At 43.9% G+C, this 18,991-nt stretch overlaps 1 protein-coding gene across 4 annotated transcripts in view; it reads left to right on the top strand.

The window, feature by feature from the left end:
• LOC139054159 (uncharacterized) overlaps positions 1-12,591 on the top strand; it is a 31,539-nt gene extending 18,948 nt beyond the window's left edge. For 2 of the 4 annotated variants that reach the window (XM_070530786.1, XM_070530787.1), the window contains exon 5: positions 3,413-3,985. In XM_070530786.1, the coding sequence (XP_070386887.1) occupies positions 3,413-3,707 (295 nt within the window). In that variant the 3' untranslated portion in view covers positions 3,708-3,985. Of the gene's footprint in view, positions 1-3,412; positions 3,986-5,746; positions 5,856-12,445 lie in introns of those variants that run through there. The other 2 variants (XM_070530788.1, XM_070530785.1) reach the window with 2 other exon arrangements.
• Positions 12,592-18,991: the final 6,400 nt, after the last annotated feature.

The raw sequence follows: 18,991 nt of genomic DNA, 5'->3' as shown, positions 1-18,991 counted from the left end.
AGGCTTTATATCGGGGATCCGAGGGAAGATGGCGCTGTCAATCGAAGATAGTGTGCCAGGAAGCCAGGGCGTCAGCCGATGACACCGCAGCGACAGAAGTGGCGTAATCTGTGATGCGCACTCCGATGTTCCGTAGAGGTAGGTCCGGCGCAGCTCGCCATGGCAATGCGGGGCGTCCTCATCGGCAGGCAGTGGAATCCAGGTAGGCTGTTCGGAGCACGGTGTTAGCTTCAGAATCCAGGACAGCACCAAGAACTGCGTAGCGAAGAAGTGAAGTCGGTTAGGATGGCCCATCATTGACGTGCCGCCAAGCCCACTCCATGACGGCTTTGATTGCCGTCATGGATTGATTGCAATTTATGAATTATAGCCAGTGAGTTTTGAGGCCATATTCACTGGGAACAAATTCTAAGGATGGCACTGGTTTCAATATATGCGCTGCCAAATTTGCTGTAAAAAAGCACTCTTGTTCTGAACAGAATGCTGTATTATGCATTTAATGTATAAAAACAACTGGAACACCAATGTATTTCATTGTGTACTTTGGGAATTAATTTCTCCTTTACATGTGCATAATGTTTTAATTGTTGGTGCTTACATGTGTGCAGGTTTTTCATTTTTCTTATTCATGTCTACTTTAGGTAATATTCCAATGTAGCAGTGTTTTTGCATTTTGGTCAACTGGCTGTACTATGCCACCAGCTAAGAGGGTGCTGGCCTTGTCAAGCTGCTTAGTTTAGCAGCTTCTATGCGGTTGCTCCTTCCTTTGCAATAAAGACGGAAAAAATATCCAACTTGATCTTCATGTTTGTTGGGCACTCATATGTAAATTAGCTATTCAGCCGAACTTCCTCAGGAGAAAAGGGGCTCTGAACTGCTTTCTATAGAAGTTGAGAAATTAATATGAAGTTAAGGTAGACTATTTCAGAAATACGTTGCCGCAAAAAGTATTTCAATGCGTTCAGTGCAAGCAGAGTTATTGGCAATCAAATGTACCCTATGTGGTGGTTCTACTCCTTCAATGACTTGCATTGCGAAGGCTACAGTGGAGTAGGGCATACCCACAACGCCCCACCTACTAGACATCACCGTGACGTGCAGTTCATATTTGATTTTGAATGTTCAGGTAGATGCCACTACTTCCAATTTAAGCACCTACGACTTGCCAAACATGGTTATCCTCAGCGAGCCGCAGTGCGCTCTGTCAACTAGTCAGCGAAGTCGTCGCGGCACTTCATGGTGGCTGCGGTATTGACGCTACGTAGCAGGCCGCAGCTACATGCAACTGTGGTGCATGTGTGCAGCGTTTCCCTTGTGCACAACAGGGCTTGAATGCACGCTCGCACTCATACGCTCCAGTCTGGCTGTGCTGCGTGGTGCGGATGGGCTCTCTCCTGCACCAGCTTGCCGATGAATAGTAGCCACATCCAACTTGCGTCTTTTGAAGCGCTATCAATAGCTCAATACAAAGCGAAGTCTGCCAAGGCATCTAACCAGGAGCAGCCTGGAGTGAGTGCACGCTGGCAAGTGTGCGTGTGAGCCGATATTAAGTTTCGCGTGGTTCGAGTCTATTTCAGTGTTCAAAAATAGTTGAAATTTGTGAGACCCGACATCCACAACACTGATAAGCAGGGTGACCAAAATTTAGTTCCTACACAGGTGACCGCGGCTGAGTGTGAGCAGACAATAGTCAGCTTCTTCCAAAAGTACATAATTATTATCGAAATTTGAAAGATTTGAACTTACTTCAGCCTGTTTATTAAACTGCATCAATAAATGTGCACAGTAACAGCAAGAAGAAATTCACTGATCCAAACACTTATCTTGATTGATGTCTGCTATTCGCCGATAGCAGCAGCGTAAGGGAATCTGCTGTATTGCAAAATAAAGCTCCCAGAAAAGAGTGAGGAGCAAGCTTCTGTTGAAAAGAGAGTGTTTGAGAAAATGGTGACTTTGCGCTCCACTTGCGAGATCCACGCACGACAGCAAAATTTGGCTGAGATGTTCACAGCAGCGTATGTTATCAGCAGACTGTGTGTTTTCACCAAGCTCGAGGGGTGGTTCAGGACCCCTTTAAAGGTGTACTGAGAGGAAATCTTTGTCTTGTTTTTATTGCTTCTTGAATAGCTGTTGAGACAGTAATTACACTATGTAGCCTCAATTCCCCAAGAGTGCAACAAATAATTAATTATGTTACCTTTTAATGTGACCATTTCAAAACATGCACCAAGAGCAGCAGTGTGTCTCAGACATAAAAAAGGAGGCTCATCATGTCATTGAAACCTGTTGCGTCAGTCAAGTGGTAGCAGACACCACTGGCATGTGTGAACACACTGTGTACACGCTGAGGAAAGCCGAGTCCATTCAGCACTCAATGGGAAAAGAGGAGAGAGCAATGTCGTCCTGTGTTTTCAAGATAAGTGCACAATTGGAAGGCCCATTTTGACAGCTTCTCACGACGTGGTCATTGTATAGCCTTCAAGCACCACACTTTGCTTACTGGCGGGCTCTTAAATTGTTTGTGACACCACGTGACCGCCACCTCCACTTTTCATGACTTGTTGAGTCTCCTTTTTCATGTTCAAAGTTGCACTGCACTTGATGTACTTTTTGATTGTTTCAATATTCCTTTAAGGAATGAGGCATCCATTATTTGGTGCCTATAGATTCAAAAATGCATGTCACAATGCTAAAATTTATCCCTCTTCGTACCCACCATGGTAGCTCAGTGGCTATGGCATTTTGCCGATAAACGGGAGGTCCCAAGTTCAGTTCCCGTTCACTGCAGCTGCATTTTAATGGGAGCAAAATAAAAAAAACTCTGGTGTGGTGCATGTTAAAAAACTCCAGGTCGTGAAAAATATCCAGGAGCCCTCCACTTCTGAGTTTTTCATAACCCACTGTGCAGTTTTGGGATGTTAAGCCCCAAAATTTACTGCAATTTTTTAAGGATCCAGATGGGGTGTGGCCCTTACACAGGGGAGGGCCACTTTGGTCAAATTTTTCCAGCTGTGCATAATCTCCCATGATTCCTTTGTACCAAGGAAGCAAACACTATTATTTTCACACATGTACCCCATGCACCTGGTGTTCGTCTGTCCTTGGCATGGTCGCTGTCACCATTGCTCAGTCACAGTTCGTCATCAAACTCATAGGTACAGTTGTCCTCCGTGTCGTTAAATATGCCTCTGACTGAAGTTTTTCACCACAATGCCCAAAGACACTACATTCCATGTACTCAGAAACGAAGAGCAGACAATCTTTTTCTTTTCTTTTTAAATTTGGGCTGCCAAGCTGGAAATGCAGCTTTTAAACCCTTCCGTGCATTGGACAAGCTGGGTTAGTCTGCGCGTGTTTGTTAAAAACGGTCAAGGTTGAGCTATGCTCTTCAGTGGTATTTTTAATTTTCTAGGGATTCCATGGACGAGCTGGCTTCATCCCAGTGCTTTGTTGTGCCTTCTTGTATATGGCAGAACACTATGTGGGGCAGTGCAAGCAGGAGCGAGTTCAATGTTGCGGATGAAGTAAAACAAGTTGGCAACTGGGGATCTTCAAAATGTTGCGGTTGGCAGCTCAAACTTTGCTGGCTTCTTTGCAAGAAAGAAAAGCTGATTTCAGCGATTAATCGAGTGATTCCAAAGATGTATTGCTCTTTGAGTGAAGACGACATTGAGATACTCCATCGGTGCATTCAGCTCATCTTCTGAGAGTGCTGCTTCTGGTGACTTTGGCGTCAGGCAGGGGTGCAAACTCGGCATAGACGAAGCCCCTGCATACCTGCTTCATTTACCATTTTTCGCATTTCTAGGTACAATGTTTGATGTGGAGTACACAGGTGATCCATTGGAGTATTTCCAAGTGTACTCTGCTGGTGAACACGAGTTTCATGTTCTCCTTTCATACCTATTGCATGGTATATGCTATAGTGCTGTTAAGCTTCAGTTGAAATAATCATTGAGATTTTTCATAAATAAACACCTCATAAATTGTCTGCAGTGTTTCTTGTAAAAAATTACACAATAAAAAATTGGCCATTTCTGGTCAGAATTTCAGATAATGTGGCACGGAAGGGGTTAAACAACCATGGCCTTTGCTCAAGTGCATGTGGTAACCCATCTTTCAAATTATCTGTGATTTCTGCAGGAGAGCAAATGCTGTATGGCAAATGTGTGTCCCGTACTTCCATCCAACAAGACTAAGAATTTCAATTCTTCAGTGAGTTTAGTCAAGTTTAGAGAATGTGCACTGCATGCGAAATCTCTTACAGGATCATCATATATAAGAACATCAACTATTTCATGTCCGTCATACTTGAAAAGCGCCTGCCGTGGTTGGTAGTGGCTTTGGCATTGCGCTGTTGAGCACGAGGTTGCGGGTTCCATTCCCAACTGCGGCAGCCACGTTTTGATGGGGGCGAAATGCAAAAGCGCTCTTGTAGTGTGCATTGGGTGCACTTTAAAGAACCTCAAGCGGTCAACACTAATCTGGAGCCCCCCACTACAGCATGCCTCATAATCATATCATGGTTTTGGCACGTAAAACCTCGGGATTTAATTTTAATACTTGGTAAGCACCTGCCCAGGCACTTTAAAAAGTATGCCTGGTGTAAAACATTGTGCAAAAAAATTGGCAAAGAATTCTAATCACATTAAAAACAATGGTACAAGTGAATCTGCTACATGATAACATACTGACACCGAGAACAAACACCCAGCCACCTACTTTCCAACTTGTCTTACTAAAACACATTACATTATTCAAGCTTACACTGCATGTCCAATTAGAAGTATTTCAAGATCTATGCAATATGCTTTAAACATAATTTTATCAATGCTTTTGCTGTCTTGACATGTACAATTGGGCACACAGCACCTGAAGTGATTAAAGACATAGAAGCAGCACAACAGCTTTGCAATCCTGAATTTTCTGGAGTGTTTTGTTGCGTCTTCATATATGGACTCCACACCTGAACTGAAATATACTTGAGGTGCATGAATTATATAAATTATTTCTTGCAATTGTGTTTGGAAAACAACTAATGTCTGTCCTATCCACACTGTGAAACATCTGCCTTGCTGGGTTATAGGGCTCATTCATTACATTAAACTACTGGATTGTTCCAAGAGGGAACCCTTCTTACTGCAAAGCTGTGTACAACAGCTTGTCATACCTGCCAAAGGGATACAATAGACTTTTGATCTAGTCACCCCACTGGAAGCACTATAGGTGACATGCCCTTTTGTTTATTTTTGTTTAATAAAGGCTTGTCTCAGTCACTCTCTCTTTCTTCAGCAATTTTGCCTATTTCAAATCATTATTGTCAGAAACAATGAAATAAGAGCGCCTTCATACAGGGCAACATATTAACTTTGTAACACATGCACAGTTGTCTATGTTGTAACACTTCACTAACACACTTGGTGCGTACTAATAAGTTTTAAGTCACAGGTACAGTTGAAAGCTTTTAGGCTGTATTTTATATGTTTAAACCTCAATATTTTCATTAGCTCCGATTTGAAGTGTTTTCTCAGCATGTAGATTGGTACACAGCACCTGATTGGGCTAATAGCCCAGAGTTGGCAACCTTTCCCTTCTCTAACACGCAACTGGCTGACAGGGGCCTTAGTGTTTGCTGCACAGAGTTGGTGAGACAGAGTATAGCAGCTTGCCTTGCTACCATGGAGGAACTCGCCATGTTGAAGCATGCAGAGGTTGTAGTTACATGCTGACCTTTTTGCTCTTTCAGAGATTGCAAGTCATTGGCATTGCTTGTGCGTGACATCGTTGAGTGCAAAAAAGCTCCTGTTGCCAATAGCGGGGGCTCAAACCGTAAAGACCTCCAGGACCTGATTCGAGTAAGAATTGTTCAGAATGTTGTTTGCTCACATAAGTGGTGGGGTGTGCATGTGTGTAGATGTAGAGTTTCCCATCTATGGAAGGGGAGGGTGCAAATTTCTTACGAGGCAGCGAAAAGTTTGCATATGCAGGTAACAAGTACATAATGTCATAATGCGTTAGGAAGAATATATGCGGAATTATATATGAACCCTCTACACAAACATAAATGTATTCCATAAACATACCTTAAAATTTATTACAACACGTAGACACAAACACAGGCAGACTTTGGTAGGCTCATGACAAGGTGGCAAGTTTATCGTTGATAGGGTCATGACAGGCAAGCTTCACTCACATTCAGTGGCCAACTGCCCTACATAGGAGGTCCGTTTGATCCACCTACTTTTCCTAAATTAGTTGAGGTTCTGCACCCTATGATTTGTTTCACCAATGCAATATGGCATCATCTGCATGTCGCCATTCGTCTTGCCTGGTGCTGGCTTCATGCTGAGTGAGTTTACAGCATTCTCTGTACTCACCGAAGAGGCAGTGTAGGGCTCGTGCAGGAGGTGCTGGGCTGGTTCTGCAAGAGCTCAGTACTAGCATTCAACCACAGCGAGCTCATTCACTAAGCACAGGGCAATTCGAATAGATGTATGGCATCCTACTCCACCCAAGAAATGTCCAGATGGAACTCGGGAACCTGGCTTTGTGGTCGTTCAACACTTTTTGTGGTTGTCATCATGCGACACCCATCATAATTGTTTGTTCAAACACAAGAATCATTGAAACAGATTATTCCAAGTAAGGGTACTTTTTGTGCACTGGCTTCTGTAGTTCGCAGTGCAATTAAAGGCCAACAGCTCTGACATATTTGGAAGCGCTCCAACTCCTGACAGCCGCTCTTGGCCCATGTTTCTGCTGTTTAGAAAACTGCGAAAGTGTTTTATTAGTGAGAACTCGGCAGCCACAAGAACATTACTCTTCCTTGTCCTCTCTCTGCGCAATCCAATTGTTCTTGAAAGCTGCATGTGTTTCTGGAAGCCAGGCTGTGATCTTCTTATTTCTATACTTGACAACTCCTAATCATTTTTTGTAAAGTTCATGAATTTGCGTTCTCCAATATTACAAATGTGTCAAATTTTACAAAAGACTATTTAAAAAAAATTTAGCTGGTTGGTCTCTGAAGATATTTTTTGAAATCTTCTGATGGTGAAATAACATCAGAGGCATACTTGGTTTATGCAGATAAGTTCCCATAGCAGACAAAATCGGCAACATCAAAGTCGCTGCAAAAGTCGGTTATCTCAAAACAATGTGCTGCTTGTCAGTCACTGCTCTTCCAAGTTCGTTGCTTCTTGTGTGTTGTGTCTAAAGGCAATTCATCATTAATAAAGTGAATATGTGCTGATCCACAGAAAGTCAAGTTGGCAGGTTCGCATGTTGGCCGGTATGTGTTTCCTGAGGACCTTGTTGAGCATGAGGTCGCGGGATCGAATCCCGGCCACGGCGGCCGTATTTCGATGGGGGCGAAATGCGAAAACACCCGTGTGCTTAGATTTAGGCACACGTTAAAGAACCCCAGGTGGTCGAAATTTCCGGAGTCCTCCACTACGGCGTGCCTCATAATCAGAAAGTGGTTTTGGCACGTAAAACCACATAATTAAAAAAAATTAATTAATTTGAGGACCTTGTTGCTGATGTTCCCTGTGTGCACAAGAAACGGTACTGTCACTGGTATTCACAGGGACAATATAATGGCTTGTCTCTCTCTAAAGAACTATGATTTTCAGCCTTTCAAGAAAGAAAAATATGGGGTTGCTTATTGTGCTGCTCGTTTCATGCCTCCAGTGTGTGCTGCGACTTTTTCACTTCCGGTCACTTTTTCCCTTACCAACCTATCTGTTTTTGTCTTTTCATGTGAGCTGCTGTGGATGGCTCACAGCACAGCATTGTTTGTCATAAAAGTCTACCTTTATCCTCTCTATGTTTTAATTTTCCTTCGGTGAAGATGACGCTGTTCACTCCCTGTGTACATGGGAGAGAGACCAAACGCGTTAGAAAAGCTCCAATAAAAAACGTAAACAGTGAGTTGAGTGAGCAAGTACACAAAGCAAGTAGCCATGTGACCTTTCTGCATAGAACAGACCAGGAGGGGTATTCTGTAAGTGTCCACCTAGTGGACTGTCCATTTCGGCCACCGCCGAGTGGCTAGAGCTGAACTAGTGGGAAGGAAACTGGCTGTGTTCACCTCTTTCCCCCAGCCCAGCCAATCAGCACATCAGCAGCAGCCAAAATGTACATGTCCACTAGGTAGACAATTACAAAATAGCCTCCCAGGGGGGCAAATAATTAATGAAATAAAAAGTTATAAAAGGGGAATCGTGGTACATCTGGCTGAGGGTGTTGTGCTGCCAATGTCCTCCTTGCATAAGCTTGAAATAATGTGCAAGAAAAGGAGCCACAATGAACCTTTCCTCTTCTATTTTGCGTAGTATGTACTAACGCGATGGCGGTCAGGTTCCTCTTCAATTTTATGGTGCTAAGCCAGCTTGCCAGCTTCAGTGCTCAGTTGCTACAAGTGAGGTTGACATGTTCTTAGTGTGGGCAGGCAAAAGCAGAATGATAACATAAAAAGAAACAACAATAGTTTGTCTAGAGATTAGGACTTTTCTTTGACCTGGAGAAAAGCATCTCACCTTGTGAGAAAGGGCGATGATGAATCCAGCAACTGTAATGTACCGACGTGTGCCACAGGCTCTTCTGTAAGGTAGCTGGGCTGAAGTGGCTTCAAGAAAGTAATTTTATTGATGTGAAACAAAGATCCAATGGGCTGCACTTTACCAAACATCTAAATAATTGCAACACCAAATAATATTGTACATTTCCAGCTACAAGCCCCTGCACAGACGGAATTAGTGCTATCCTGGCCACTGGTGACTGATTTAGCCAACATAAAGCAAGTTTTCCTTGTTCTTCTTTTAACACACAGTTCAAGCTTGCATTGCACACATTCCTGCTTTTGACAGTGGTAAGGCACAAAGCTAAGTTCAAGTAAGAAAACAGATGCCAATAAACATAGTGAAAAATTCCAGCAGAAGTCATCTCACGATGACTGTAGTCACTAATATGATTAGCATTAAAGAAATGTAGCAACACACTGTATTGCAACCGTCAAAACGGGTCACGTATGAGCCCTGTATTGCAGCCAAGTACTGTACTCCTCTCTTGCTCTTCCCTCTGGGCACGCTGCAAGTTTTCCTTAGTCTTCCTCAACACACAGTTGCTTCTTCCTCCCACACATTCCTGCTTTTGACAGTGGTAAGGCACAGGACTAATTTTAAGGAAGAAAACAGATACAAATAAATATTACCAAAAAATTCCAGCAGAACCCATCTCATGACGACTGTCAACCTGAATGCAGTTAGCTTTTAAGTAGTATAGCGACACACTGTATTGCCGCCGCTGAAACGTGAAGAACCGTGCCCATCTCTCGCGCTTCCCTCTGGACGCCTGAACCATCTAGCGGCATGTGGGAGGTCCCCCTCCGAGATTGTGTGACCTCTGAGATTGCACCTGCTGTGCACCTGCTGTGCACCAGCGCATACCAATGCTGAGAATTAATCCCTCGCTGCTCATGGGCATCTGTGGCACAGTGCTAAAGCGTCGTACTGCTGTGCTTGAGGAATCCATGGGGCACAGGTTCAAATTTGCCCAACACTGGATAAATTTTTAAAAATTGTTTAGTATTAACGAGTGGTGTAAGAGGCTAGACAGACCTTTTGGAGATTATTTATCTACATTAATGCAATTAGCACTCATGTGGTGGTAAATATGTAATTTGGTGATGGGTAATTCATTACTGGTAAAGATAGATATTCATGGTTATGTTTATGTTATGTAAATATTGAGTTGCAAGTTGTCTGTTTGGGAATACACTCAGTGACTGCTGAGAGAAGGCGAAGCTGAGAGAAAGAAACATTTTCCTCGTGCATACCGTTATCGCATCCCTCTTCACCCGGCTATGTTTCTTGGTGAGGAACCGCTTTTTAACACCAAAGCAGTCCTCGATTTCTTGAATGATGTTGTCCTGCATGTTATAAGCCCATTAAGTTCATGGCGCGTCCTCTTTGCCAGAGGATACTGCTATGGTGTTTTGCATAGCACATGCCTCCAGGCCCTTGTCTTTCAAGGACTCTAATGAGGCAGTAGTGCTGTAGCCAATTTTAGCATCAGACACATATTACATATCATATCATTCTCTCAAAATGCATCTTAATGCTCATAGTTCCACTCATTTGTCATCGCCATAATTTTATTACACATAGATTTTATGCACTTTATAGCGACTATATTTAAGGCCCCTTTACACCCACGTCTCATCAACTTCATAAAAATCATAACTCCACTGCAAACTCATTAACACTGGCATGGCACTCTTTGGCCATACCTGGCCCTTGCACCACTAAACATCACACATTCATTCATTAATACTCAGTGACTCAAAATGTTTGCTAGGTCGGGCAGCAGCCAGCAGCAAATTGTCAATTCGGTTACATACCCAGTGACCCATGTTGTCTGCTCGGCAAGACTGCAGCTAGCATATACCTGATGACCCCAGTTGTATACAACTAGGGTCACTGGGAAGAGCGGCGTAAAGAGGCCAGATAGATAGACACAAAGTTGCTGAAGTAGGCTAAGAACGCTAATTGCATTAAAACATGGGCCAAGACTATATCTTTTTATTTGATACTTGCGACATGTACACATGAAAAGAAGACTCCAAGCACTTTTTTAGCAGAGACACATAGCTTCTGAAAACTTGGGGCATTCTGCCATAAATCTCTCAGCCTGCAGCAACAGCCCGCTAAACACCCAACCATCTATGGTGACAGACGCAAGCTTCATCCAGCTGGGGGAGAACATTTGGAAGAGCTTTTGTTTGATGCAAATCCTGTCACTGGAACCCCCATCAGTAGATCTGTCCGGCTAAACTGTGGTCACTCACGCTCTGTAAACCTCTTCCCTACTTTTCTTGTGTACTCCTCTGCACTTGTCCCTTAGGCAACATGGGACAAGTGTACTGCCGTATTTACTCAAATATGGGATGAGCACGAATATAGGTCGACCCATACCTTTTTAGAAAAATGACGAACTTTGAACATGACACACCATTACTTACTGTAAGCTCCGCTACTAAATCTTGCAAGTGGATGCTACACGCCGACTCTTTGTCGCAACTACCATAGAAGTCGTTCTCGTCGGATGCTTCGCAGGCGCACTCAGCACCATTAACGATGTCATTCTCAGTGCCGTCGAATGTGTTGGATATGCAATGTTTCTTAAACACAGTCTCAATAATCTCCAGATTGGCTTTACGGTGGGCTTGACGCAGAGACTCCCTTAGCTCTGTACTTTTGCTAGCTTTGTTCACAAGTATAGGATGAGGTTCTTTGGTTATGAATATACATTGATGATGCATTTACTTGCTATAGCAATTATTTGGACACTCCGGGCAAATTTCCACTGTCGTCGTTGCAATAACATTCCGTATAAAGTCCAAGTGCGAGAACCTTGTGGCTGCATGCCACGTCCTGTAGGTGCGGATGAAAGCTTGCGAGGGTGAGCCGAGAAGGATGGTGGCGTGATGCAGTGGTATCTTCTCACGCGCGCAAAGGGAGGTAGCAAGATGACATGCACGCACTAAGAGGGGGGGAGGGGGCAAGTTAGTGCACATCTCTCTTCTACTCCAGCTGCGGTGGCTGAGCGTGACCACGTGCGTCCCGTTTTGGAGGCAGTCTGTGCTGGGTTCAAAGGCTAGCTGACCTGAGATAGCTGACGTCTTTGTGTGCACTGTGTTCTCGTGTGCCTGTAGTTAGTGTTGAAGTGAGAAGCGGCACGAAGGGGAATTCGCTTGCCACTGCTGCTGCTCTTCAACACGCCAGCGTTTTGACAGCGAATGTCGATGGTCATCGAGTGAGATGTGTTCCTGTTGCCTGTGCGCACGTGACAATGTGCTTGTTAATTTAGTCAGTGGGTGAATCTTTACAGCAGCTTATGCAGTTCATAAAACGACTAACCTTATGTCGTATAGCTGACTAATCATTTGCTATTGCAATCAGTACTTCGCCTGTCTGGCAAAACTGTGACTTTGTTGGGCAACATTTCTGAAAAAGAAGAAAAAAAAACGGTTGACCCATATTTGACTAAATACGATAGTCCTTTGAGTAAAGGGTATCACCTCCTTGGTATCACCACAGTTCTACTGCTCAGTTTCTAAATGCTCACATGGTGTCGCTTGGTATATGCAGATGCACATCTGTGGGTTCCATTAGAATGCATAGGTTGTAAAAAACAAGGAACCCTCATGCTGATGGAGGCTAGGTCTCCCCCCTCCCCCCAAAAAGTTCAAAAGGGAGGCCTTGCTGCCACCACATACACCTATGTGTGTGTGTTCTCATGGCCACTGGAGAAAAACACTTTTATCCAGTGGACATGGTGTTGTCTTCAGTAACATCACCATATTACAATATGCGCCCGACATTATGTGGATATCACTAGCAAAGTCCCATTCGTTTTCTCAGTGCCCCGGTATTTCTGTTTGCAGGAGCAGAATGAGCGTCTGAGCCATGCAGCAGATGCCATTGACGCAGACATCAAAGAGTTGCAACAATGTATCAAGCGCCTGGGAAGCTAAATGGACTGTATGCAGCAGAACATCACAAAAAGAAAAAAAATTTTCTTTCACAAAAATTTTGTTGTGAATTGAGACAGCACATACTGGGAATGTGTCGCAGCACTAAACTTCACTGTCAAAGTTCCTACTTTGGCAAGCCATGCTTGAGGCTATATAACTGCTATACCGACAGCACAAAATGCGCCCCATGCATTGGTCAGCAATGGCAGCACTGCCATGGAGCGGCATTCTCAGTCAATCACTTTCAGAGATATGATCATTTTCACAAGATTTCACGTTACTCAGCACAGGACGTGAAGGTGTGGGCAGAAACTGCATTCCCCACATGCAACATTTTTTGTCCAATGCATGCTGTCGCCCGTAGATACCAACACATCCAGTGCACAGCACGAAAGTGATAGTATCTTGTATCCTCAAAAAAGGTTGACTGAGAATACGGCCCCATCATGCAAATCTACGTTAGGCAACACCAAATCCGCATGCGATGCCTTTCTATAGTCGTACCGAAATCAGTGCTCTTGAAGCAAGGGACCCGTATCCTCAAGTGATCACTTTCGTGGTCACAATGCGACCCCACTTCTCACTCATGGCCGGAGGCGTAGCAGCCCACACTGTGGCTGCCATCTCAAGCACCATCAACGCTGGCACCATAAACAAGTCCACGTCGGTGGGATGGGATTTCCTTGTTATTGCTGCGTTTTTCTCGCCAAGCCACAGGTTATGCACTGCACTAGGTATGCAGAAACCGTCGTCACATGTCAATAGAGGTATGCAGCCATGCCATTTAAAACAGGCAATAATAAAAACAAAAACATTATAGCCATGACTTGTATACCCGGCACATGCAATTGCATCCAGCGCTTTGCAGCTTTTCTAAACAAAAGATGGCGGCAGCCTTACAAGCGCGCTATGGCGGTATTTTATGCAATTTAAGTCGGGAGCAAATGCATTTGAACACTTTTTGTACTCTGTTTACATGGGTAGGTAACATGGGATCTAATCTTCTGGCAGATTTCGTTGATGCCAGACGGCAGTTAAGTGATGTTTCGTTGTCGAGAGATGTGAAATGCATTCAATTCTATAGGTGTTCACTGGGATACAAAAATATTTTGTTGTGCGAGAATTTAGTTGTCTCAAGCTTTCATTATTGTGAGGCTTGACCGTATAGCCTTCACATGTTTAATTGTCTTAAAATTTTCAGTTTCTTAATTAACTTGAATATGTGGTAAAAATGTCTGTTTCTATAAGGTTTCAAACTTATGTGACCTTGCTTGCACATACACGAGAAGAAAGGGGATTAACAAAGGGGCCTGATTTTTATTAGTCATATCATGAGAAGCCAACAAACACTGATACCAAGGACAACATAGGGGAAATTACTTGTGCTTAATAAATTAAATAAAGAAACGATAAATTAATGGAAATGAAAGTGTATGAAAAAACAACTTGCCGCAGGTGGGGAACGCTCCCAGAACCTTCACATTTTGCGTGCGATGCTCTACCAATTGAGCTACCGCAGCGCCATTTCTCCATCCACTTTCTTGGGTATTTATGTTTCCTAGTAGACTCTGGGAGTGTTAGCCAGCACCACCACTCACAGACCTTGGCGGCGGATGTGGAACATCCTTTCTGCTGCAGGCGTCACGAGAATGTGATCTTTTTGGGTGAAGGCAACCGGTCAATAAACCCACCATGCTACCTGAAGGCCGTATTCTATTCTACCATGTTACCGTATTCAAGACCCTCATTATGTAATACACGAAAAGAAAAGGGGTTGACCGAGGGGCCCATTTTTAATTAGTCATATCATGAGGACATGTGCTTTGCTTTGCTGCAAAGCAAAGTGCCTGGGGCCATGTTTCATGACAATCCATTTTACAGTTCATTCATTATGCCTTTCGTCATTGGCTTGGAAGCTGCCGTGCAGCCATTGTCGCGATTGTTTACTCAGAGCGACAGATTATGAGAATTGAAAATGAAATGGGATTATGAGGTATGGTTGCCAGCTTTTTTCATTTTGGGCATTTTACACAAAGTGTTGAGCTCTGCAATTGACCAGCATGAGGAACCAGTGCCAATGAATAATTGTAGTTGCAAAGAATATACAGATGTGTAAGCATGTGCATATACAAAAGTTACATTACGAAAACTGAAGGAATTGAAGCTGTTTCTAAATCCCTCGCAATCAATCCCCAAGCGCACGCTCCTGAAGTTTACCTCTTGCTCATTAGGTTAGTTCTCACGCTCAACTATTTCGAATTCGATTCTATTCACTACCTGCAAACTTTCGCCGCTAGCATGGGAACACCATTCGCTACCACATATGCGAACATTTTCATGGGAAAGCTTGAAGCAGACCTGTTGAAATCCTACGATTTAAAACCCCACACCTACTTCATTACATTGACGACATATATATAATATGGGAACATGACACAAGCGAATTAACTGACTTAATTAGCCATTTCAATCGCTTTCACCCGAGTACTAAATTTATTGCTCACCCCTCTCCTAGTCAGATCAACTTCCTCGACATGACGATCTACATAGAAAACAGAAAACTGAGAACGACACTTTACCGGAACCCTACGGATAGTCAGCAATATTTAGACTACAACAGTCGTCACCCACGACACTGCAAGCAAGGAGTTTTTGTCGGACAAGCAAAACGAGTAAGAAGAATCTGCAGCGAAGACCACCATTACATCCACCACCTAAATTACTTCAAAACAATGCTAGCAGAAAGAAACAATCCACAAGTTGCTCTCAGTAGAGCTTATGATGTCACATCAAAATTGGAGAGACAGTCGGAATGAGTGAAGAAACAGCCTACACCAAAATCTGACTGACCACCAGCCTTTATAACAAAATCTAATGCACTCCCAAACATAACATCCTACAAAAATACCACCCAATATTATCAAGTAACGAGTGTCTGAGGAAAGTGTTCCTCGATGTACCGAGGGGTACCTATTGCTGCAACAAGAACATTAAAGACATGTTAGTGCGTACAAAAGTCAGCCAACATCATTCCCCCATAATAAAAGCATGTTGTCGCCCCAGGTGGAAAACCTGCAGGCACCTTCAAAGTCACATTAAAATTAAAAGCACCGCAAATAGTTATATACACGATGTCAAATCTAGCTTCACTTGTACAAGTTCGGATGTGATCTATATGCTTGAATGCTCCTTGTGTAATACACAACATATCGGTGAAACGGGACAATCAATGAACACCAGATTAAACAGACATCGCGCGGACACACCTAAAAAGCTTCCCAAAGCCGTCGCCGCGCATTTCAACGAACCAGGTCATAACTTTGATGAACTCTACATCTTAGTCAAATTTCCGTTCTGAACGAGAAAGAAAATACAGAGACTCGTACCTTATCTGTAAGCTCAAGACATTGCAACCAATAGGCAGGGAGCTTTAGAATCTATTTGCTATGCTAAATTTCAAATTTGGTAGCTTAGTTTTTTTTCTTTTATTTATTTATTTATTCGATTTCAGTATTTTCTTGTTTTTTTTTTCACAAGCACTGGTTTCTGTGCTTCTTTTATTATCTCTTTCAGAGACACGATAGCCCGCGACCACCAGTGAAAGGTAATAGAGGGCTGCTGTGCACGCCATTGACACGCTGGCTGACACACGGCCATGTCCCTGGCCTTGTGCACAGCACTCCTTCATTCTCAATTCTACCCCTTGCCATTAACACACCTTCGCTCGTTTCCGCACCCACCCACCTTACGCCCTCTCTCTTTTAGAAGAACCCCACCTATATATACTGTGGCGAGGAAAGCATATGTCACCTCAAAGAAGGCAAGTCCACTTGGCAAAACGTTGGCTCCAGCTTTCACCTTGTTCTTGTTGTGACCATCATAATCAGATTGTGGTTTTGGCACGTAAAACCCCATAACTTAATTTAATTTTTTTTGTAGCATTGTATGCTATGTGCAGGCTGTTTTTTCACCAAGCCTAAAGAATGGTGAAAACCATTCACCATGCACCATCGATGTACTTCTGCTGGTCTACAGGGATGTATATACCTCCACCCTGACTGCATACAACCACGCGTGATGCTGTCCCTTGATCACCAAGGGGCTTTTGATAACGTCCTGAACTCGGGCGTACTTTGTGCCCTAGCGAAAACTAATTGCAGTGCCAGAACATACTACTACATTCGGGTGTTCTTACAATATCGGTAGGCAAAGCTAGCTATAGGGGGTCTCAAGTCCAATCTATAATCATGCTGGGAGCGATAGGCACCCCTGAAGTTGCATTCCTGTCCCTATTGCTTCTCGACTTGGCAATAAAAGATCTACCCTCTAGTCCCAGACACAGCGGCCGCATCCCCTTCACTGTTCTTCATTGCACGTGACCTACAGATAGATCCTGCGCGAGCTTCGTCTTAGCAGCAGATTCCCGCCTCTTCACCCTTTACTCGCCAGCTGTTACACCGACAGCTCCACGCAAACACACTTAATTCCAGTCCTGGTATCCCTACACAAGTATTACTAGGACATTTATCCAACGCCACAATGCCCGCACTGCGGTCACTGGGGTATATTTACTCCTCACGCTGTGGTACTGCACACACAATCCCAAACTCAAAGGTATAACACCAGACAGCAGATGCACGGCACAGTGGGAGGCCAACCTGCTCAACCCGGATCCGAATTACCAGAAATGGCTAGCGGACCGGGCAGTGAGAGTAATACATTGGTCAACGGCAAGGCTAGAAGGCTCGTCCATTGTGACTCATCAATAATAACCACTGCACCAATAAAGCTTTTCTATATCTCTTTTTTTTTTCTCATCAAATAGTCAACCTAGCTATTACGATGAAATTAATGAAAATGGAGTTCTAAAAGAATACTTTGTCAGTTGCATGAAATTGTTTTCTTTAGTGTGTCAAATCTATAAATTGAGAACGAGAAAAATCTAAAAAAAAAATATTTTCAGGTTTGTTAAGCACTTTACGTGGGTGTCACTCGTTAAATGTCGGCAGTAAATTGAATTATGAACCTATTTTGTGAGCAGAATAACACGCACTTACTGCAACTGTTTGTTTAACAATGTTTTTAACCATGTGGCAAGGTACGATCGTCCATTGGCCTGAGACAGACAGACAGACAGAAAAACTTTATTCATAGCATGTGAGTTTGGACTCTTCTGGGTCCCTGGACCACCGCACGGTCCCGCACTACGTCGAAACGTTCATGCTCCTTTTGCTCATGACGTCGGCAGCCCGAGCCACCGCAGTAACCTGCGATGTCGGGTCCGTAGACGAGAGCAGTACCTCCCAGTCCTCCCAGCTTGAGATGGCGGGCTGTCCCTGCGGGGGAGGATCGGAAGGGCAGCCAAAAAGGATGTGGGAGAGTGTGGCGTGAGGGTCTCCGCATAGGGAGCATGTAGGGGAGGTGCCACAGTAGTGGGATAGCAGCTGAGGGGATGGGAGAGAGCGGGTCTGGAGGCGTCTCCAGAAGATCTGTTGGGAGTGCGTCAGGGAGGAGTGGGGAGGAGGGTAAGATTGGCCTGAGGAGCGCTCTTGGACGTTTCTTGAAGAGCTGGTACGTCAGGTGCCAAATTTACGAAGCTTCGGAAGAGCTGTGCGCTGTTGGCTGGTTGCCTTTAAAAATATGTCCAGCACCATGATGCGCTAGCACCTAGCTATTATGAACAGGGTAAGAACTTATTAAACCCGACGTGGTGCGTGCTTAGTGGCTTTGGCGTTGCGCTGCTAGGCACGAGGTCGCGGGATCAAAATCTCTACTGCGCCGACCGCATTTCGATGAGGGCGAAATGCAAGTAAAGCCCGTGCACCGTGCATTGGGTGCACGTTCAAGAACAGGTAGTTGAAATTAAACCGGAGTCCTCCACTACGACATGTCTCATAATCAGATCGTGGTTGTGGCACGTAAAACCCCAAAATTTAATTTTACTGCTAATGCAAGAACATTTTCGTAACAAGAATTAATGCATTTTTAATATGAAAATATGCTGTGTTCTTGCTCCCTTTATGCTGAACCATTTTGTTAGCGAAGAGTCCTTTCCTTGTAATCTTTTGCAAGGAATAAATAGTCTTTGAGTGTACCCCTGGACTGGATGGAAATCGAGCTGCTGAACATATTTGGTGTTCAATTGTTTTACCCGAGTTGCCTCTAGCCTAGCTGTGTGGCGGATAGCAGTAATATCAGGCATAAATATGAAGACTACATATTTAACATATTTTATACGCATTTTTATTATAGACTGTTCGGGCATGTCACGATATGTCATCAAAAGGCGCACTGTTGCGTAGCGGCGCGCTGATAAACCACGTCCACAATGCCAGTGGCGACGTTCATATTAGCTCCATGCGGCGAGCTTTTAGAAAACTTCATTATGTAGCAGTCGGTTAAAAACCTGTTTTTCACATTCAGCTTGCGCACGCTCACATAGAATAACTCGCAGCC

The sequence above is a fragment of the Dermacentor albipictus genome, chromosome 1 (assembly GCF_038994185.2).
Source record: "Dermacentor albipictus isolate Rhodes 1998 colony chromosome 1, USDA_Dalb.pri_finalv2, whole genome shotgun sequence".
NCBI lineage: Eukaryota > Metazoa > Arthropoda > Arachnida > Ixodida > Ixodidae > Dermacentor > Dermacentor albipictus.
The sequence above is the reverse complement of the archived record's forward strand: the minus strand, read 5'-3'. Positions and strand labels throughout refer to the sequence as shown.